This window comes from Colius striatus, chromosome 2, assembly GCF_028858725.1.
Source record: "Colius striatus isolate bColStr4 chromosome 2, bColStr4.1.hap1, whole genome shotgun sequence".
NCBI lineage: Eukaryota > Metazoa > Chordata > Aves > Coliiformes > Coliidae > Colius > Colius striatus.
In genome coordinates this window covers 73,056,390-73,080,150 of record NC_084760.1, presented here as the reverse complement: position 1 = coordinate 73,080,150, position 23,761 = coordinate 73,056,390, and the positions used below count along the sequence as shown (strand labels likewise).

The window sequence follows — 23,761 nt, the reverse complement described above, 5'->3', positions numbered from 1 at the left end:
CCATAGATGGAAGAGTCCTCAATCACTCTTACTCTTTTCTGATGGATAAGCAGTTGTTGGGACTCTGACTTTTGTATAGAAAGTGACCAGTACCTTGAGAAATGAAGTTCCCAGGTAGGTCCTCGTAATGAGTTCATGAACAGGAGCACGGTGTGCTCATGCAGGACTGGCAAACAGTCCTCTTCTCGCTCCTCCCCGCACATGTGCTTTCCCTCCCATTCAGAAGGCCAGAATGAGGAAAAGAATCCAATTAAATTTATTGGTTTTTCAGTCTGTAAATAAGACATCTATGTTCCATTATAAAAATAGATAAAGCCACTTTATAGAAAATTGTACAAACTCTGAATTAAGTCCACACTAAATAATAGCTGTTAAAACTGGCTTGCAAGCCTGGTCATTTCAGAAGAGTCTCTTCTGTCTTCCTAGAAAGTTCGGGAGGCTGGTGGGCCTTCAACACATTTATGATACTATAGTTAAAAACAATTAGAAGCCAGCTGAACATAGCAAGTGTGCCTGCTTTCTGCAGAGGTGTCTTTCGGTGTCTTTCCAACAAGCTTCAGTGGGATGCAGAGCAGACCTGAAAGATAAAAAGCAAGGGCCAGGCGGTGAGTGAGCAGTCTGCGTGGCCTTGCTCCTGTTTCTCAGATGTGTTGCTTCAGCCCGCGAGTGAGTTCTTAGAAATAGAGTGGCAGTTCCAAGTGCAGTAATGCCCTGTAAACAAGTGCTGTTACACCCAAGCCCACGCTTCCCGCTGGCCCTGTGGCCTCGCCTCGTGGGTCAGGACTCTGACCAGGAGCAAGAATGAGAGCCGTTCCGTTGCTGGAAAAAAACAGGATCTCCATGAGCTTTAGACACCGTTCATGTTTAGCAGTAAATAACCAAGCTCTTGTTTTGAGGCACGTCTATGCTCTTGCTCCATGTCCTTTCCAGGAAGGAAGCGGCAGGACTGTGTGTTTACTGTGAATTGTATGGCGGCTGGGGGTGGGACCAGCCCGCACTGCACTGCCCTGCTGTGGGGAAGGCGTGGGCCCCAGGGAAGGCACAGGCCCCGCTGGGGGGCAGCTGCTGTTTGTGCTTCCACAGCAGCACTTTGGGACTCACATCAAACTGTTGGGGCTGGGGGATCTACCTAGAATTAAGCCACTGGAGTTCTAAAATCTGAATTTAAGAGATGTAAATGACCTCAGAAATTAAAATAAACTTTCTACTTTGGCTGGTTTTGCATGAGAGGACTAAAGGGTTTTGCTTTTTATCCCCTTGGTTGGGCTGCATTAAGAAAGGGGAATTTATGAAGCTGCAGTTAACTAACTAATTAAAAACAATACCATGGTACTTCTTTTCCCAAAAATACATGCATCAGCACCAACTGCTACAGTTGTGTCTGCAACCAAAGCAAGGAAGAATGAACTGCAGCCACAGAAAGCCTTGGGCCTTGAATTCTGTGTCAGTTAGCAGTAGCCAGGGGAAACCTACTCCTTGCTATGGCAACAAACACTCTGTGTATGGCCTGCATTCAAGCACAGGCTGAGATTAAAAGAGCAACCTCCTCACCACCCCAAACAGCTCCTGAAGAAGTCTGCTGGCCCTTGCTGCTGTGTAGGTGGCTTACAACATCCCCAACCACCCCCTTCCTCTGCCACACAGCTCCCCTTGGTGGCCCAGGCAATAGCCTGGCACATTTGTCCACTGCTCTCCTCTTGACTACTGAACGTGCCCAGCTGAACCCCAAGGTACTCCTCTGTTGTAGGCACCCCTTTTCAGACACTTTTGTACCACTAAACTACAGAACACCTCTACCCTGGAAATACCATACTGTCATATATGCCTCTGACTCAAAAGCTATCCTTTTCCTCTTCTTATCACCTACAGCCACAAAAAGCATTTCATTAGCCCTGCTCATAATGCATTTAAACAAGTTCAGTACCAACACTTCCACCCCAAAGCCTCGAGGTGTCACCACAGTTAACCAGTGTCAATGCTTTGTGAGCTGCTGACCCTCAGCGTGACTGACGACATGGGCTTTTCTACACCTGACTGCGGCCTGGCCCCAACTGCCTTCAAAATACAGCTCAAATGCTGTTAGCCTCTGTGCAACCCCACTGTACAACAGCCTGGATGTTACAGCAGTTACTGGAGATGTGAAGTTCTCTGACTAAATGGACACCAATCTGTCACCCCTAATGGCAGATGAGTTACGTCACTGGGTAAGTCAGGGGCAGGGGCCTTCTCAGTCTTCAAGTTTCTCCTCGTCTCAGCAGTACTTTGGTATTCAGTGAGCAGCTCTCTGCAGCATTAATGCCCTAAGTTCCTCCTAACTCTCTCCTCCCCTCAGTGGCATCTGTCGTAGCTGGGTGGTTGGGTATTCTTAGCTGCACAGGTTGGAAGTTTTTGTAGGAGCAGAATCATGGACAGTTGAATGCTTTTATTTGCTGTTAACTGTGCTCATAATGGAGAAGAGAGGAGCCACCAACTTCTTGCCTGGTTAGGAAGTACTTGGGTGGCTTAAGCGCCTCAGTCCTCATTTGCACAGCAGCAAAGGTGGAAGTCTGAGGAGGGCCAGGCTTAGCTCCTGAGCTCCTCCCTGGCTTTGACCAATAGCCAGACACTGTACAGAAGGCACAGGCCTCCTACAGCTGCAGATTCACAAACTCTGAAGAGCTAAATACAATGTGATGCAGCACTGACAGAGCAGTCAGATATCAAGCAGAGATCTGTCTCTATCCCCTTCTGTCATAGTTCAACTCTCATGACCTGAGTGAGTTCTATTTAAGCAGTAATGAAGACTTTCACTAGCTAAAAAAATCCCAAACCCCAACAAAAACCCAACCACCAACCCCTGTCAGTGGAATGTCACTGCCCATTACAAACACCTGGCAGATATATTAATTTTGTGCATGAAGACTACACTAAAAAAAAAAAACCCACAAAAAAACCCCTTCTACTCTCTCCCCAGTAATCTCTGCAGTGTTAAAGTCTCTTGCAGAACAGTTGAGGGCTGTGAAAGGATCAGCCTCAATCACTTCTGACATCAGAGATGGACATAAAGCTTCCCTTCTGTAACATATAACAACAAAAAAACCCCAAAGGGGGTACTTGGGAGTGTGTCAAGCACTGCATTTGCTGCTGGGCTCTCACTGAAAACTCATGCCAATTTAAGAAAACAAAACCTCTGCTCAGGAACAACTGTAATGCGACAATACCTCCCACTGAGTGTCCTGAGGGGCCAGGATGGGAACACACTCACGGGTGAGTATAATTTAGCTTCTGTTTAGCAGAGTGGTGCTCAGTCCACAGTTGACTGTAATGAGGACACAGCTTTAGTGTCTGGGCCGTACAGAGAGCACTGACTCCTGCCAAGGTGGGGCTGGCTTGCAGGAGATCTTTGGGCTGGAAGAAGGCAGAAAAAGCAGGGCAGGACGACAGCCCTAGCTGAAGATAACCCCTAATGTCCAACCTCTCAGCTGGCCAGCAATCCCTTCCACGGCCAGGACCTAACAGGGGAGGATGAACCATGACAAACACACACTTCTATCAAACTGATGGACACTCAGGCAGATCCTGCAAGTGAGGAGCAGCCCACCTTTCAGAAACAGACTTGTCCTGGGTGGGCAGCACTGGGGTTTCTAGTAATCTCAGTGTAGATGTTTGTTTGGTATACTGTGCACATTTGTATTTAGTACCTCTAGAGGAGGGGACCTAAGTGTGTCTCACCCTTCTGACTTGGAGTGAATTGCAATGCAAGAGAGACTTTCAAAGGCAGAAACTCAAAACCTGCATCTTTCAAAACCTTTTGAAACAAGAGGTGTAAATCCCATAGTTAAACATTTTACTACCTTTATGTGGACCCAAATATGTTATACTGTATACCATTATTAAATATTAATACCATTTATTAAAAAATAGTGTAATGGCCTGATACACAGCCCGTGATGGAAGGTCAGCTCTTTTTAGCTCCATGAAAATGAAAATTACAGAGTGAGCATCTTCATCGTGTTGCAGGCAGGTGGTTGTTCTGAAATAATAATACTGAGTTTCTTTCAATAATGGGACATTTAACATTATTATAAAAGCATGTAATTCACTGGTAAGAATGAGAAAGATGTTTTCAAAAACTGATAACCTGTCTTGGGTCACTTCTTAAACAGGGATGATAAAAGCCTTTTAACTCACGTTGCCTGTAAGGGAATTCAGCGTGTATCAGGATCAGGTATTTCTTTTATCATGACTTTTTTTTCATGCACTTTAAAACCCAGAATTCTCACAGTGCCAAATGAGTTTTCCATGACAAAACAGGATCTAAACACACCTGAATATAACTGGATTTAATGACACGGGGTTGTTTTCCCTCTTTCTTTATCCCTATACAGCAAACACTAACACTACAAATAAAAATTGCAGTGGAAGTAACTTCAGTTTTGGAAAAAAAAATCATGAAAGCAACAGGTTTGTCAGTGGCTTTTGGTTTTGTTTGTTTTCTTTTTTCTTCTCAGTTTAGATTAAAATAAATCATGCTATTTTAAAATCTAGGACTTTAAAACCAATGTTAAGTAACTCTTAAAAGGCAATAGGAACATCTATAACTATGTTTCAGTGCTGTAACTGCAGCAGCACTGCTCCAAATACCTTTACATAAATATTTCTTTTAACAAGACTCTAAGTTTTATGATAAATTCTAGCTTTTCTGAAGAAACACATGGGATTCTGCTTCCTCAAAAGAAAAATACTACTGGAAGTGACAAAACCCATTCTGAACCAAAAGAAAGACCAACACCCAGTGATTATCCAGACCAAAAAGTACCTGTGATAAAATCTGAGTCCTTCTGCAAGTTCCCACCTTACCAAGAGTTGTGTGCCACTCTTTCCCTCCAATTTAAATATTTAACTTCTTTTTTTTTTTTTTTTTTTTAATTCCATCAGGTAAACCTGTCTGTTGTGGAGTGTTTGTCCTAAATTTCTAAGGGCTTAAAAAACACAAGCACAAAAAGCTCCAACAATTTCAAACTTAAAAATGTTTTGAACACTTCCTTCTCCCTTTTGTCTTTAAGTTTTTGCCAGATTCTACCCACATCTGCAAATAGTTTTAGTCGTCCTCGCTTCTCTCTCCCCTTTCTCTATATATAGGATACAGAAAAAATACCTACACTTCTGCTCATTTATCTTTATCCATCCAGGTTTTTACTTGATTCCATCTGTGTCCTGATTGAGATCTGCATCCCATTTTTTTTCCCCTGAAATATGTAGCTGCAGTTACTAGTAGCTTATGTTCCAAGATTCAATAGCACATTTACGTTAGTGTATTTTTACATCATTTAAAAAAGATTAGGTGTGATTGGTTTCTCTCCACACCCCTCACCCCTCCTAGAAGAAAATTATGAAGGAGAACTGTTGAACAATATGGTAAACTGTGGAACACAATGTCACTTTTCACCTTCAATCAACACTGATTCTGCAACTGATTTTTTAAAAATATATTTCTACGCTAACTATGTTCATCTTTCTGTAGTTAAAAGCTCCCATTTATAGTGAACTGTTCTGTAGTTTTCTTAAAACAATTGTCTGATTTTCCAGGCAGCTCTTCTGGGGTGAATTCCAATTCCCCATGAACCACCCTTGCTTTAAATAGCTGCAAATAGATTTTTAGGACTCATTTTGCGGTTTAATTTTTTTTTTTTAAATATCATCTTCTGAGTGTTCTCAAGTTAAAGAAGTATCCTCTGGAGCACAATTAACTTGTAATGAACATAAAGAAGGAAACTTTTGCCAGTCAAGCCTTGAGAGCAGTATAATATCTGAATGATCTTTTCCTCTTTTGTATGATTTTTGTAATTCTGCCCAACTTCATAAAAGCACACTTGCTTCCAGATAAAATAGACTATCAGTAACAAAATCCCTGTGGACCACGTAAAGTCTGTTCACGTTACCAAGAGTGCTATCCTTAAAACAGAAATTTTAATTTCATTTTCTGAACAACCACCTTCTTAAATCATAGAATCATAGAATGGTAGGGGTTGGAAGGGACCTTTAGAGATCATCTAGTCCAACCCCCCTGCAGAAGGAGGTTCACCTAGATCAGGTCGCATAGGAACATGTCCAGCCGGGTCTTGAAGACCTCCAAGGAAGGAGCCTCCACAACCCCTCTGGGCAGCCTGTGCCACTGCTTCCTCATCCTCATAAGAAAAAAATAGTTTTTTCTTATGTTTAAGTGGAACTTTTTGTGTTCCAGCTTCATCCCATTACCCCTAATCCTTAACACAGTAATAAGGCATTTTTCAAGTACATCAGCAGCAGAAGGATGGCACCCTGAAATTTGCTCGTAGTTACTGCATGCCAACAGCCTTACACTATCTTGAGTTACCGAGTTTGTTTACTACAATGGGAAATCCCTTGAAACCACTGACACAATTAAAGGCAAAACAAAGTATGGATTTTATTGTCCTAGGTTAAACATTTGCTAAATTCTGCAGCTAAAAAGCTTATGAAAAAAATAATATGACTTAAATATTTTATGGCTATCATTTACTTAGTCACAGAACAAGGGTTTGGTTATTTTACAGTTTTACTGAAAACCTCATCCTGTGCTTGTTCGTTGCCTTTTTCTTTTTTTTTTTTTCTTTTTTGTGAAACAAGTAAAAGCAAGACAAAGGAAAAAACAAACCAAACCAAACCATGCAGCCCTCTCCCTTATTTCCAAAGCATTGTCTGACCAAATAACAGTGGCTAAAAAAAAAAACCAGGAAACAACAGCCCATGAGAAGCCACATCTTCCTAGAGACCACTGGAAGCAAGAGTCAGTCCTGCCAGAGGTGAAGTCCAGTGACTGTGCTCAGGCAGACCAATTTCACATCCACCGTCTCACATGTGGATGAATGGTCATGGAGCAGCAGGACTGATAAATGACTTTCAAAAATAAGGGAGTGGGAGGAAATACCACAAAGAGGTAAGAGGACTTAAATCAGACAAATGTCAGCAAAAGCTCAAAGAAATTCTCAACATCAAGCTACTGTTCAAATGTTAATACTGTTGAAGAACAGATTTTCCCTTTCTCTCAAAGAGGAACACAAAATCTTCAGATAAGAAAGCTAAGAACTGTCACCAAGAATAAGTTCTGCTATTTTATTGTTGCTTCAAAATACTTTCTTCATTTAATTTAGATTTACGTGAGACTCAGGTCCAACTACCAGCCTCTTTCAAATTGTGAGGAGTTATTTTTTTCTTTTAATAAGACAATGCCTTATTTCAAACAGCAATGAAACCCAATAGCTACAGTGAGAATGCTGGCAGATTTCTCTGTAAAGCTGCAAAATATCCCCTTCAGACTTCCTTTTCTTTTGGCACAGTACCTGTGTTCGCAGAAACTGCACCTCTTCTGCAAGCAGCTGCTTCTCTTTGAAGAGCTGATTCTGTTTGTTGAGCAGCTCCACTAACTGCTGGGCAGTGGTCTGGCCACGCTTGTCAAGCTGTTGTAACCTGGAAAGAAACAGATAAAAGGGTTGCAGAGCATCTGAAGTTGGAGTTCATGGTAGAAGCTTTGATGTTTGCACTGGCAGCTTCAATTCTCAGATGACAGAGCTTAGTCTGGTAGTTGGGCTGAGACTAAAGTATTACTCCTAGGATGGGCATTCAATATGTTTTATCTTCACACTTTAAATAAGCACCTGTAAGGGTTTGGACTTCTAATCTAGAAGCCTCATCATGACACCAGAGTCAATTTCCCTTGCCATTAAGTATCATCTGTAAAGACTAACAGGACTGCATCATGATACCCACAGCTAAGCGAGCTGCACACTCTCTTGCTGCTACAGTAACTATCTTCCTGAAACATGAACACTAGCCCAGATTGTAAATACAAATCCTCCAAGCCCCTGACAAACCTGACCTGAAGTGACAAAAACTTGTTTTCTGTCTGCTGCTCTTTGCAACCTGGTCAATGTCCAAACCTCATTACAGAATACAATGTTTATTTAATCTAAGCTTAGTGTTAAGCACATCTGTGTAGATTCTTTAATAATGTAACACGATTTCCTGGGGAAGGATGTCAAGAGCCCATCATCCCAAAGGTCCTTCTCATCAGGGGCTGCAAAACTGAGGGAACAAGCTGGCAGGTATCAGAAAGAACACTGAGAAGCTTTTTATTAGATAGGACAACTGCACTTTCTTTAATCACAAAACCTGGTATGGCTTGTTTTGGTCCCAATGGCTTTTTATTACTCCTGCCATAAAAACCATTTACAAAGTCTGCTTGGGACCTGTAGCATGGGATGCAAACACAAAGAAGCTGAAAACTATGTTTTTATCTTAAATGCATTTCACTCTTTAGATAGAAATGTCTTTAATTACAAGTTCTTTCAGCTTCCTTAGAAGCTTCTTGTCTGTAAGTAACAGTAGTCTAGAGAAAATCCTGCACATCTGAATGCTATGCACCTGGGGAGCATGGACTGACTCTGGTTTTATGAAGGTTAGTTTTGAATCTAAACTTTGCAGTTGCTTTTTAAAATTACTTCTTGCACAACATACTGAAATATGGCTTCAGCTGAATTAAGGTTTTTAGGTTGCATCTCTCATACAGGCTGTGTTTTTAATGGAATTAGTTATATGCTTACAATAAGGCACGTGATTTTCTGAGTCTTTCTACTTTCAGCTCCATGTAGTAGTTTTTACTTGTACAGCTGTCACAACTCAGCTAAGCTAATCACTTTGAATATCTACATTCCTCATCAGGACGTTCAAATAACTGCATTGGTAAACACCTTCAAATTTCTCTATAAAAGGCTAGAAAAATCTAGCTGGAACAAAATTGCCAAAATCTATGTCAAAACTGGTATTTACTGATCTCTATCTGTCAGACAACTTCCTTAAAATCAAACTGCAACAATCACGTAGCAAACACCGAATGTCCATATTTCATAGTGTCTTGTTACTCTGCTAGGAAGAACTTTTTCACTGAGAGGGCTGTTAAGCATTAGAACAGGCTGCCTGGGAAGGTGGTGGAGTCACCATCCCTGGAGATATTAAAAAGATGCATAGACCCGCCTGGACGTGTTCCTATGTGACCTGATCTAGGTGACCCTGCTTCTGCAGGAGGGTTGGACTAGATGATCGCTAAAGGTTCCTTCCAACCCCTACCACTCTATGATTCTATGATTCTATGAGGTGCTGAGGGTTTAGTTTATTGATGGTCTTGGCAGTGTGAGGTTTGTGGTTGGATTCAATGATCTTAAAGGTCTTTTTCAACTGTAATGACTCTGTGATTCTGTAATGTTTCCTTGCAAAAGGGATCAGAGGAGCTGCAGGACCATCTCCAGGGGATTGGAACAAATCTGAATGTAGATAGCTGCAAACGGCAACAGCTGGTTTTAAATACTCAGTGAAGCAAACAAACCCACCACTTTGACAGCACAGGGTATTTTACTCAATACACAAGTAGATGGTCTGTGTCTGATTTCACACTATCTACACCTTCCAAACTAGACCATGTTGGTACAGCAGCTCTTTATGTTTCTTTACTAAAGGTGATTTTGGGGGCATTAAACTTCAAAAAAACAAAGGAAAACTCCTCCCCTCCCTAAATGTAGTCTTGTACTGTTCTTCATTTTGTTTTTAAAGATGGTAGCTTTCCCATGAGCACCTTCTTCCTAGGGAGTGAAGAACAGTGGTGGTGGTTCGCTGGAGGCAATGTTATTGTTTCAGACTGGAGAGCTGAATTCTGCCCACTACTTTTCCATTCAGTTCTTTAAATTAGAGAAGGATATGTGACTTTACTGCATTTATTTAATAAAGACATCTTCCAGTCATTTATCTCTAGAGTACTTATTACTTTATAGGAGTACTGGTAGGGAGGTATAACTGGTAAGTGTTGTCTTCAGACACCCAAGTGAAGAACTCCAGTGCTGCCCCATCTATCTAAAGCCTTGAGGCTATGAAATCCTCTTCATGCATGAGAACATGACTCAACAACTACCAACTACAGTCTGGATTCAGGTCCTAAAAATTTAAGTTTCTGATGATTTCTACACTTAACTATTTTCCCATTCTGCTACTGTTTCAGCCTGTTTTAAGAATAAACATGGTCATTGAGGTCCTGCACAAAATTATTACTGGCAGCTAAAGGTAAGTACAAAACTCCTTGACCTACATCTCTGCAGCAACATGATGAGTGTTTCCCATTGCTGTGGCAGGGCCTGTTCTATCTGCAAGAGCAAATGCCACTGATAAAATCTCAGAGAGGCCATTCCCTCATGTGCTTCTCCTCTGCAGGGAGAAAGCTCCAGCTGAAGAGCCACCGCTTTAGTATGAGGAACTTCCTCAAGTTCTGGCATCCAGAGTGAAGTCATTTTCAGCTCATGTGAACCTAACATCAGAACACTTTCTACTACATACTCACAGGTAGCCCATGCAAATTTGAAATTACTATTACTAGAAACAAGCCTCAGTGCACTGTGTTGCCAAGCTCTATGTCCTTCCAGATCATGCAGAGGGTGAATCGGGTAAACTACTGTAAATAGAAAAGTCTTTAATTATGGAAAATACTACTTAATTATGCTTTTCTGTTTTGTAACTTCATCTCCCACCGTGTTACATTTAGACTGTCCCCTTGAGCAGAGGGGAGAAAGATGGCACAAGAAAAGAAGGTACTGAGCTGGGTTTGACTAGCAGGCCACAACTTCACTTTTGTCTGGTGCTTGAGTACAGTGTTAATAACACTGCTTTCTACAATTCTGGGTCCTAATGGATTAAGAGGGAATAGTTCTAGTCAATACAGATCTCGGTCTCTGAATTCCCAAATTCTGTCTACCAGTCTGCTCTCCCAAAACTGCTGCCAAGCTGGCCCTTGGTCCACACGCTGGGACTACCAGCCTGCTCCACTGCATTTAGCTCCTGAGGACAGGCTCTGGGCCCTCTCACAGTATCTGCTATTACGTGTGACATGTGCAGCACAGCCACACATTCCCATATGCATTGTATCTGGCCTGCCTGCTGATCTCGTAAATGATTCAAGATGAGAAATGAACAGCTCCACCCACATTCACTGTACTTCCCATATGTTACAACTGCACATCGATGCTTGCCATCATTTTTACAACTGGGTGACAGAACCTTCTGCACATTTTGCTAATATGAGTGAGTGAGGTTGCACGGTCGCCACATTCACTTCTGCAACACTATCTACCAGGCAAACGTGTACTGCGTCCTGAGCATCTGAGTGACCACTGGATCCTAACCCTCCATTCCAAATGAGACCTTTCATACATGAAAGTGCCAAGATCTGTCCAGTTGAGATGTCGGGTGGCTGCTCCTCCTTGGCTAGGGAGTGCTGAAGGACAGGAAATAACACCACACTCTGCTATGTTACTTGAAGGCATAAGGTGAAGATATGTAGCTGTTGAACCATGCTACATTTGCAATACTTGCAGGACAACCTGGCACCAAGAAGCGAGCTCCTATTTAGTACTAGTAATAATACCCTTCAAGTAATTGTCCATTAAGTACAGTAAGCCAAAGTTCCCATTTCTTTATAGCAGCAGGAAAGAGGCAGTTTTGTGACACGTGGTTCTAGAGAAAGATAATAAAATGGAAGCATCACAAACTGTAATGAATGCTTCATGGTAAATGTTTTGCTGTGATTCTCAATACCTGGAGGTTGTATGCAGTTTTATGTTAGAATGGCTCCAAGCTACCCTGCTACTTTGTGCAGCTACAACCTGCAAAAGGCTACATCTCTCACTCTGTACAGTGGTAAAATTTGGATGAGACTAGGCTATACCCTAGCCTAAAATAAGATATGTAAGTTTTGTTAAATTTTGACAGCTCTGGGTAGACAACCACTGCAAGACCTCTCAGAAAGTAGGTGAAACATCAAACATAAAGCAGAGCTCTGGCGCCAAGGTGAATTCCACTCAGCAGAATAAACTTCTATTGCACCCAATGCCACAAAGCTAGACTAGCACACACTGTGTTATATTTAGATCATCCCCTTGTCTGCAGCCTACAGACAAAAACAAAAGCTTTCTACTTTTCTATAAAGAGACATTGCTAAACCAGAGGCACCCACAAGGCTCTGCTGCAAGCTCCCTGCCCTGGGAGACTCACAGGTCCATTAATCCCAGGCAATTCGCAGTGAAGGAAAAAGCTGATACAACCTGTCAGACCTCCTCTGGGTATTAAAGTTGATTTGAAAGAAAATAATATGCAAGGATCCGTGGGCAGTGTCCTTCCATCCAGCAGTGGGGATTAGTGTTTGACATAGCTGAGGAACTAAAAGGTTATTTACTCTTTCAGTACAGTCAGGTTATTGATGTAAAACGTTTTCACTCTACTCTATGGAGTTGAATTTGCTAAAATGGCATGATTGGATTGCAGCAGCCTGCAGCAGCTAAACCACCAAATCCAATAACCATGCTGCATTTACTGGCACACATCTTAATCAGGTTTTAATACAAGTAATCTGATAATTACTTCTGGCTGGCCAGAGCAGAGCTGTCAGAGCTGACAGGGCTGCTATTGAGTGTCTTGCCTGGCTCACTGCTGTGGCTGCTTCCCTGCTGACCCGCCATAGCCCCCCATCTGCCTGTTGCCATGGTGATGGAGGGTACCCCAGTGCACACTGGGCCCTGACGCTGTCCATAGCAAGGCCTGGGCCCATGGCCACCCTCAGGGGCCACCAGCACTGGGCTGCAGCTCTGTGGGTGAGGGGGTGCCAGGACACAGTTTCTGCCATCCCACAAAACTACCAAACGCCCAAATCATAAGGATACATTACTGTGCAGCAAGCTGCCTTTCAAAAGCCTTTCTCCTGTTGGGATGAGTGCCAGGCTACTAGTTTCTAAGGTCACTCTTTCCACACTCATTTGCCTGCAGGTAGGCACAGCGATCAGAGGCTGCCTCTGGTTACAAGGGGAAAGTTCAGGGCCACATCACAGACCCATTCTGCAGAGACATAACTGAAGGGGACTTTGCCCCATCACAAAGGCAGTGCCAGATCTGGTAATCGGCCATTTGTGAATCTCAAAAGTTTTTAAGATACTATGAATTTTAAGACCAAATACAGGTTTAAGAACAAGCTGGTTACAATAAAGAGGGAGCAAGCCAACTAGAAAAGAAAGCAAAATCCAGCACACCTTCCACCAGCAAACTTCTACCCGTTGCTTTAATGTTTTTTTCAGGACATCCTACAAATTTGCGATCACATCCTGAAGTGATAGGAAGTGTTGAAGTTGTGGTACTCAACGGTACTATAACACACTAAAGGCTGGTAAGTTCATATACTCAAACAGACAAAAGTTGCTAATGCCAGAGCAAAAGTTTTCTATGCAACTCCTTCCCACCCTGTTTCCCACCTCCATTGCTGTTCCTGTTTGTCCTTGCTGACCTGAGGCAATTACCCACCCCACCCCTGCAAACAGTTTCAGCCTAAACCACAATTTTTGGTAGGCCTAATGAAATCACAAAGAATTTCATTGACATCTTAAAAGAAGCATCACACAACCTTAAATACAAACTCCAGTGATCACAGCTAGCTCCTGACAGACAGGGCAAGCCCTGGCTGATGTCCCTCCCCGCTTCTCCTTGCAGAGATGGCAGTACAGGTCCCCTCTGCTTTCCACTTCAACTCTGATACTTTTCAGTCTTCCCTTTTCATAGCAAAAGTGATGCTGCCTTTTTCATTAAGGCAGCAAAATTTATATTCACAACCTGTTTATATTTTGAATCAGCTCTGTGGACTACTAGGACATTTAAATCCATAGTTAAAAATCAGTTCTCATATGAGCAACCTGCATCTTAATTGTGGTTTGCGGCACTGATAAAGTCACGCAGTAAATTTTGAGGTAACTAAATTAAAGTCTATAAATTTAGAAATGTAGACAACAAATTATTCTCTGAAGTTTCACTGATGTCCTAAATTGCTATTTACTTAAGATCTTAAGCTATAAATCAGGACCTTGAAACAACCTTGAGTGATCAGTGTCTCTAAGAAGCTCTCATATACTCCCAAAATTTAAAAGGGAACTTCTATACTACCTATCCTTTCAACCAAACTCCATTCTCCCTTCTATCTTCAAAAGCAAAACATTATTATAGTCCACCTTTCTTATAAATAATGAAAGGAATCATAAGAAAAAAAGAAACCCCACACAAACAATAAGTCTGTAACAATGAGTAGGAACTAAAAATACTGAATGAGACACTTCACTTCTGTCACGCTGGAAGTCCTGACTTCTAACAGGACACAGGGAGACATTCTAGGACACATTAAAACAAGTTTCTGTGGGATTATGTCACCCTCTGAAATCCCTTTTGATATTCTGTTGCCTAGATTGTCCTTTGTTTAGGCAGAGAGAGTGCAATCCATACCACTTATAGCTTAGTAAGGTAAGCGGCTGCCTCCACTACAGGCAGAACAAACTCATCCAACTTATATTAACAGATGGTAACTAGAGGTTAATTTTCCTTGCAGAGTTTGGTATTGAACGCCTAAGAAGAAAATGCACACAATTTACCATGAAACCCTTGATCTAGGTGGTCCTCTATCACTCAATTTTTATTTTTTTTTTTAACTGTGTATAGATAACCTCTAAATTCCTTTTTACTGAAGGCACTCTCAATTTTTCCACATACTTTTAAAGCAGCATCTATATTACATCTTCTCCAAGAAGATAACAATTACAAACAGGGTTTAATTAAAAGTTTACTTAGGAACAGTTGTTTCCCTTTGTTTCAGATGTCATCACTATTAGAATACATCTTCACTTCCACAGCTGGCCCAATGGGTTAAACAAATAGATCACATAGGAAACCTGAGCCTTGATCTATTCCTGGGCTTCTAATAGTTCACATCCTAATGTGCTGAGGACAGAACATTATCAGCCTGCTCTTTAGTAGGGGGTGTAACAGCTGGGCTTAGCTGGTATGATCACTACTTTTAGCCCTCCTGGGTCTGGACAGGAAGGAAGCAGTGAAAGAGAATAGATGGCAGGCTAGAAAAGTTAGGTGTGAAAGCTTCACTAATGTCTGTTTCTGTCAGAACCTTTGGGCTGAGGAGAGGCTTTTCCTCCTCAAAAGGAATTAGAAAGAATATAATATATGCTAAGAATATGAACTTTGGATCATGTTGGCTTTAAAGAAAAATGATTCTGGTTGTTAATTTCTGACTATTGCTGAGAAAGTGTTTAATAACACAATTCTCTAAACCATTAAGGCTGACTAGTAATTTAGGGTGCTGTAGAATACCTTTGAGGGGAGAAAAAAAAAAAACAGGGCTTGCAGCAGATATAATAGAATCATAAAATGGTAGGGTTGGAAGGGACCTTTAGAAATGATCTGATCCAACCCCACTGCAGAAGCAGGTCCACTAAACAATAATCATTCTAATCCCGTAACATTATAGTCAGTTGTTTTCTTTTTTTTAAATCCATTCACCTCCGATTTTGTTATGTGCCGAAAAGACTAGATTTTGCAACATCTCTCCATTGGGAAGCAGAGTCTTGATAATGTTAAGAGATGCACATCTTATCAAGGTTTCAAAAGTGCTCCCCTCATGTTTATAAAGATCATTCCACAAGATACATAGATGCATTGCCAAAATATTTTTTTCCTGCACTTGTTTTACTAGTTACAACAATTTTTGTCATTGGTTTACGTTTTATAAATGCGTGCTCCACTTTTCCCACTGCTTATTCACATTCCTCTTATTGCTTTCATTACCAGACAAACTCAAACCTTCAAAGACTGCTAGTTGGTGTCCACACAAAGCAAGGACTATATTCAAGTCAGAGACACTGAGAATTTTTTAATGCAATCTGCCCAATCTGAACTCTTTCCTTCAGAAACACTTCGGCTTTAAAAAGAAATTCCCAGCATGAACCTCATCAGAAGCGACATGTAACAGACAGTACATGTGGTGTTTGGGCAGGCAGCAGAGAATTGAAAAAGAAGGCTTCACTTTTTCTGTCCCATGGCATGTGCAGAATGTATATGTGGCTCAAGCTGACATCAGGCATTTGAAGCAAAAAAACTGCTAAAAGCATCAGCTTCTGTTAATTCACTTTGTCAGACATTATCTTAATTAAAAAACCACTACCGCTAGAAAGGGCAGTGCGGCTGAGCTGCAGCTGCTTCAGTTGTTTCCGACAGTAGCAATTGCAGGCCAACAGAGCTGCTTTGGGGTTCAGTCCTGCTGTCCCCGCTGAGCCCAGACTCTAGCTGCCACCAGCAAGGGCTGAAGGCTCTGTATTACACAGAGCATAAAACTTCTGTTCATGTTGATAGTTGTTAGTACCCGTGTTTGAAAGGTAAAATGTTTCTCACAAGTGACTTTTCAAATGGGAGCTCAGTACTGCCAGGTACAGTCTCTCTGATTTGGTTAACTGCAAGGGAGTCTTTCTTCTCAGTTTAATGACTATGTATCACAATCCTTCAAAGATGTTCCTCAGCATAAAAAACCAAGGCTGCTGCTATGCTCTAGAGTTTGAGCACTACAAAATTAAGCTCTACAAAAAAATCAAAGTGTTAAATATTTACACATTAGTTCCTTTGCTTAAACCCCATCAACCTTATTTTCCATACCAGAGGTAGATATACCCCTCTTTCCAGTTAATTTCAAACAAGTTGCTTTTTTTGCCTACAAGTGCTGGCAGGTGATACACATTTGCTTATTTTCTGAGTTCACACAGGGTTACTGTGGTTTTCATAAATTAGAGCAAAAGCAATGATAGATGTAAGATTTGTATGGAGTGCAGTTTATCTGCCTCTGACACACAAGAAGAGGAATATGACTTTAAATTGGTGACAGATAATTTTTCTATGCAGCATATTCAGATAGATGCTTTCCATACAAGGCCCCGTTTCTCTCTCCACACAGACCAGATTGCTTCCATTTGTGAACTTACCAAGTCTAGCCTACTCCCCATCAAATACAACTCTATCACACATGTCTGTTTTCCAAACTTACTCTGCTTAGGAAACAAAAACGAGAATAGGGAAGTAAAGGATCTAAAGAAAGGGCTGGGAAGCAGGTCAAGGTGGGCAGAGGAGCCTAAGACGTGCGTGAGAGGTAGGGAGGATCTGTGCTCAGATACGCAGAGATATACCCCAGGGATCTGAGGAGGCTTCAGCCTGTTTCTCCATTAGTGCTGGCTGGCCAAGCAAGTGTGCTCCCATGCTCCCACCTGGCGGGAAGCTACTGCTGTCACGCAAGACAGCACTTTGGACCAGGGCTGTATCCCCTTTGGACCAGCTCCCATCTCCCCAGGGTCCTTGGTACAACATAAAGCAGTTCTATGGAGGATGAAGGGAGTCACATCATTGGATAGAGGGAATGGAACATGGAAGACCAAATGCAGGGGATGTGGTCAGGGTCACAAAGAAAAGATTTTTGCATTGGAAAGGGCTGAGAGGAAAGGAGTTTCATCCTGAGAAAATGCAAGTTTTCCAGAAAATGAGAAAAGCTGGAGGACCTGAGCAGTACTGTTAGACCACCTTCATGGAGCTCAGCTCTTGAGAATACAGAGGCCACTTGGTGTTTTGGCTTGGACTATATTAAAAACACTGTGAATTTGCATGTGAAATTAGAGAAACCTGAAATTGCTTAGAAGCACTGAAGGAAATCAAGGAAGCATTTCACAGAAAATCGATCTTAAAAATGTATTAGTACATTATAGACAGTATTACACTCTCTATTTCATGATGTATGTATATTAGTCCAATTGTGTTCTGAATTTACTGCATCTAGCCTAAAGGCTGAACTCAATCACTGCTATGAAATAGAGGAATTTTATTGCTGCTTTAGAGGCAAATACCATTACAGTTATCTTCAGGATAACCGTTAAGCCCTCCACAATAAGGAATATGACTGCAACCAGGCAGTTTGGAGATGGGTATTAACACACCCAGATAGTAGCCAGTGGGAAGGGTCAATTATGTCTTTCTGGTGACAGAAACCTGCTTAGTTCGTGGATGAGAATAGAATAGCAGCTCTAGTGTCTCTGCAACAGCAGCACAAGGCTGTCAGGAGTACCAAGTGATATGAATACAGAGGTGGCCCTAGCCATTTCAGAGCTCAGCACATCAGTCAGCGGTCACTGGACCCTACACAGACATCCCACCATGCTATGAGTACTGGCACCTTCCAGCAGAAGAATTCATTCTGTCCACAAGTGTGCATTTGCAGGCACAGACTCTTCTGTTTCTGACCTACGTTAATTATTGACAAACACTCTAGCAAAACTATCAGGTTTTGTTTTGCTACAAGTTGAAATAAATATTATTCTTTTTCTTGACACATCTTCAATGTAATTATAAGAAGAGAACATTTAGCCTTAGATTACATTAAAAGGTCTTGCTTGGTTTTGTAAGGTATACTACGCTTTTCTCTTATTACTATCCCATATTTTAGTCTTCCAGTGGTAAGCAATGGTAACACTTATATGAAACAAATGTCTAAACAAGAAAGCTCAGAAGTCTTGATATGCTTTTGGGAGCTGAACCTTCTCACTCACATAAGTAGCTGGTCAATTAAAATTAACTGCCTGAAACCACTAGTAGTAAATTAAGGAAAAAAAAGCTCTGTCTGCTCAAAAATACAACCATGGTTCCTGTTCTTCTAAGTAGGGATATGGGAGACAAACACATGAAAAAAGAGAAGCAAGAGATCCACCTATCAATTGCTTATCTCGGTAGACTTGGTAACCTCTGATACTGCTGCTGCAGCAAGAATATACCATTCTTCAAAATTTATTGTTGGGAAACCTACACAAAAATGCACGTTTCTTAATTAAACGCTCACATGTGCGCTGGGATGTTGAACTCACTAACATGGCACAGAAAATGTCCTGGGTTTCTGAAAGACTGTGAAAACTCAGCAGATGCCCCAAAAGCCTGAGGTCCTCACTGGGGCTCACAGGTCCAACACCACTCCACCTCAGCAGCCACCACAAGAACCTTCCAGAGAGATGCTGGTGGTCTTGGCATTGCTCCTGGTGGCCAACTGTCCACCTTACACCTGGCTTTGCCTCGGCTGAGGCGAGGCAATGAACAGGCTGACAAACCCATCCCAAGCCCCTCTCCCAAGGGAAGCTACTTTTGATCAGGGTTGAGCAACATATGCAGGCTTGAGCAGGCGGGCATGCAGGCAGCTCAGGAAAAAGTGTATGCTGCTGTAACTAAACTGCAGATTAAGCTAAGGACTGCTGTTTACTAAGCTCCAGATAAGGAGCCTTCTGGAGACCAAGAAAAAAAAATAAAAAGGGCATTAATTGTACTTTTAAATAATTGTGAATTTAGGCTGTATTAAAACAGCAATTGTCTCATTTTAAGACACTACATTTTTCAGCAAAGATCCTCTTGTAATGAAGATACTTGTGTAGTTGATGGGTTTTTTGTTTCTAATGTCCCTGAAACCATAAATTTACCAGCTCAGCGAGTATTTACCTGTGAATGAGGATATTGGCATCCTTCATGTTATCTCCTTAGGTAAAAATTGTGATACGGCATCATAATATACTTAAAATCTCTTCAAATAAAATAATCTTTATTTTATTGAACCATCAGATTTTTAACTTCTTCTGAAGCAAATAGAGTTGGGGAGATAAAACTGCATTTACAGGTATACTAAAAGGCCTGATTTCATTCAATCATACAGAGGAATTCATAGTTCTATTGTGTGACAGTAGAGAAATTCCTAAAACCTATTTCTATTACAGAGTTGGACACAAAAGCTTTCATCCTGATCCAGAATAACTCCCATATGCCATAATGTGAACTACAGAGACTCCTGTAAAGCACACAAAACCCCACCAAGAGCCCAAAACTGTGTTGCTAAACACAAAGGAATTTTGCTTTTAATAGGAGCAGGCCCCTTGTTTGCATAAAGAGCAACTTGTCAAATAGAATACGAATGCCAAGCTGGTACGTTATAGCCACAAGCACAATAGCCCCAGTCTTGTTTTTCACTAAGCAAATCCCAGAGAGAGCGGTCTTCCCCCAAAATCTAGGCATCAGCTATAAATTCAAAGAATTGGTGTCTCAAAGTGTTCATGAAGGATGCAGGAAATTTGCAGAAGGGCACAAGCTTCTCATTTCAAAGAGAGGAATACTGTATGTTTTCATCACAAAAAAAAAAAAAAAGTGTGAAAAAATCCTAACCACACAATAGCTCTCTTTCAAGTATAAAGTTTAGAATTAGATGTCCCAAGTTTCCTGTACGTTAAAAGAGGAGCACAGAATAACGATCTAAAAATCCTTGACAAAAAACCAACAAGCAAGGATGAAGCAGTACCCGCCTGGGGGCCAATTGCCTCTCCAGCAGCGGTAAGGCTGTTACTAGGCTTGCAGTACCATTTGTTCCATTACACAATCTCCTGAAGCCTTTTACAGAGAGCTAAAACAACTGCCTGTACCAACACGACACATGGCTTTCCATCCCGACTCTTTGCTAATCCAGACGCTCCAACCATCTTTCTTTAAGATGCCATATGGTTGGCAGAAGCCTGTAGATCTAGCAGCACATCTGCTTGTATGTTACTTCTCCCCTCCAACTCCCCCCTCCACACCACAAAAGAGAGAGCAAATAATTATTTAACGTGTAACCAGTTAAGCTGCATTTAAAGAGGATGGGGATGATTTAACTCTAGATATTTTAAAAACATAGATTTGCTGCAGAGGATGGGTTTGTCTCTCAGTGATTTGAGAAATAAAGAGAAACAAAACAAAGAAATGAAAGGCACATGGGCAAAATGATCGCTGCATTTGAATTATTTAAATGACTGCCATTTCAGACCTTATGCCCAAAGATTTATTTCCCACATTAGCATGTCACTGAAGAAGGGACCAAATTTTCTCTCTGCTTTTGTCAGAGGTGAATGAGGCAAGAAGACTAGGAAACTATAACACACCAAAACATGCTTTGTTAAGCAAGCAGAGTGAGTCTGTATGCTAATGACTCCGCAGGAGTACACTGACACACTGATTTTTTTGGTGTGATGAGCAAAGATTATTGACACTGTTGAAATCCTGGTTGCACTTAGCATGCAGGCATCCAGGTTGTCTCTTTGGAATCCAGACGCTAAGAAGACAGGCTGCAAAAATAATTTTGTTTGTGATGAGTTATCATTTGACCATTTATGACATAATTGACTATAACAGAGAAGAAAATATACACTTTAGAGCCTGAAAAAAAAAAAGACCTAGAATGTATTAACTACAAATAAATGTTCCTATAAAACTCTCATTGACCACTCTGAGACGAGTAACTATCTCAGTTAACGAAGGACAGGCAGAGATGGAAATGTGTAAGGACAGAGACATAATTTTGCAATTCTGTCTGCTGAAGATTTGCAGCACCTTTTGTTCAGAAACACTATTCCCCGGTTCAACCTTTTATGCATCAGTAAAATAAGACATCAAAGAGATGAAAGATAACAGTTCTAACTCAAATGTTGTTCACATGGATTGTTCGTGTGATTATCTGTGCAGAGAGAAGCAGTACATAGCATAAGGATCACTAAGGACATGTGTATGTTCTAGCATTTTTCAAGAAGAACAGAAACTAGACACGTATTTGCTCCAAACAGTCTTCCCCACACCAGCTTCAAGAGCACAAAATATTCCTCTGCCTTCATAAAAACAGCTTTCCTTAAAATATGGGAATGCTGGTAGTGTATGAACCGTGTTCTCCTTCAGCTATTTAGGAGTCAGATTTCCTAAACAAATGCTGGGGAGACTGGGTCCTACTCTCACAGAAAGAGCAGACCAATGTTGAGGCTTCAGTGCAAATGTTGAGGCTTCCACTATTGAGGGAACAATGCTATGTTTCCTAAGTTGTTACTAAGTTGCTAGTACTTTCCTTTTCCCTCAGTGCTACTTTATTCAACATTGAGTTTGGATAGTTTTATCCAAAAACAAAATTAAAAAGCTACTTTCTCCTCCCATTATTCCACTTTCCCCCTCTTTTCCCTAATAAAAAGATGACAGAAGTTCAAGACACACTTGAATTTCAAAATGTAAAATGTGGCAATGTATTCAATGTTGTGGCAATTCAGCTCAGTTTAAATTTTATTTGGCTTTTTTTATCAGCTATAATAAATAAAGAACTGTATAGAGAGTGCTTACAGTGACAAGAAATGTTTATAAATAACTACAGATTAAGATTTCAGTTCTATGCATATTGTTAAAAAATTACAAATTATTAAATTATGTAAAAAAAAAAAAGAATTAAATCAATAAAACCCCTTACCAACCTCTTGGATGAATCTCTTTCAGACCTTGTGTGTTTTGCACACATTTCTGATCATCAATTAATGTTTGTTTCAGGTGTTAATTCCCAGGTCTTGGTGCAACTTGCCCCAATCTTTTTGAAGGACTCTGGGAGATAAGACTTTTTTTTTTTTTTCCCAGTCATCTGATTGTACTTGTTTAACTTCATTTTTCCTAGATGGAAAGGTCTTTGCATTTTCCTGAAAGATTCTCAATAAACAAAATACCACTTAATGGGTCTAAAAATGCCTATTTTAGCCATTGGGTTGCATTGGATAGCAAAGCAATAATTAACCCAGTAGGATGTCTTCTGAAATGATCAGGTCAAAACCAACTGTCTATGACTACATTCAGTATGTCTCTGAACATCCGCTGTGATTGAAGTCCCAGAAGAAGATGTGCTTGGAGAGCTGTCCCACAGTCTCTCAGTGCCTCACCAGCAAGTTCTAGTAGTACCCTCCCTTCAATAAAAGCCTGTACAAACATCAGAAACAGAATTTTAAAAAAAGAGGGACTGGCCAACAGAAGTCCTTTGCATATGTGAAACAGGCATCAGATTCAGCATTTTAGAATTTCAATTTACTGTTTAAGCAAAAAGTATAGTCCTAGATTTAGGTATGAGAGACAAAACAAACTTTGTACATATGCTCTATCTTCTTGGCCCAGAATAGGTGAATGAAAAGGAACAATGTGTGAAAACTTAGCCAAGACTCACTGCAAACTGACTACCATAGAAATTATGTAAATACTGGATACTTTCTTATTGCTTGCAGGCTAAGAATATATAATACACTTTATTCTCTGGACAAGCAATGGAAAATTACAAAGGTGCAATTTACATCAAGAGCTCTTCCCTTGACTGCAGGGTGTAATTGCACTGGTTCTTACACATGCCACCCTAAGTGATTTCTGATTGGAAGTGCCAATGAGTTCAACAGAGTGAAGTTTGGACTGTCATATTGTGGTCACAGCTATGCACACAAAATGTGTTTTTTACCACATTTTCATGGTTTTTACCACAATTTCATGGTATTCAAACTACTTTAATGTAATCAGTTTTTATTATTCTAAACCTTAGGTATTACCTGATCATACTTTAATAATCAGGTTGATTCTTCTGAATTGTCTAGGAGCCTACAAGTGTTAGCTCTGGAACCATTATTTGGGCTTTTAGATTTTGCCTTCCTCATTCAGCAGATATAGATCATGGATGTATTCAGCCTCCATGTTGTAGTTTGTAACATACAAAGGTGCACATGAACAATATGATCCATGATAAATTATTACTTATTCAATAATGCAACATATTTCACACAGACATATTTTACCATATATAAATATTCTGACCTATTACTGCAAGCTGCACTTGCATTTACTTTTACAGCTTTGTAGCATTTTGACTTTTGAAAGTTTACTTGCAATCTGATGTCTTCTCCATCACAGCACTGTTAGAATTAGAATTAATAGGCCAAGATAGTCTTCTAAAATTAAACTCTGCTCTGAAAGGTACGTCTGA

At 40.8% G+C, this 23,761-nt stretch overlaps 1 protein-coding gene across 2 annotated transcripts in view; it reads right to left on the bottom strand.

Annotated features, from left to right (window-relative positions):
- Window positions 1–282: 282 nt before the first annotated feature.
- The window catches only part of SDCCAG8 (SHH signaling and ciliogenesis regulator SDCCAG8), a 124,749-nt gene continuing 101,270 nt past the window's right edge, over window positions 283–23,761 (bottom strand). Inside the window, exons 17-18 of one of the 2 annotated variants that reach the window (XM_061991062.1) lie at window positions 7,341–7,467; window positions 283–577 (exon numbers count right to left, since the gene is read on the bottom strand). In XM_061991062.1, coding sequence (XP_061847046.1) covers window positions 557–577; window positions 7,341–7,467 — 148 coding nt within the window. In that variant the 3' untranslated portion in view covers window positions 283–556. Of the gene's footprint in view, window positions 578–7,340; window positions 7,468–22,659; window positions 22,720–23,761 lie in introns of those variants that run through there. The other variant, XM_061991063.1, reaches the window with a different exon arrangement.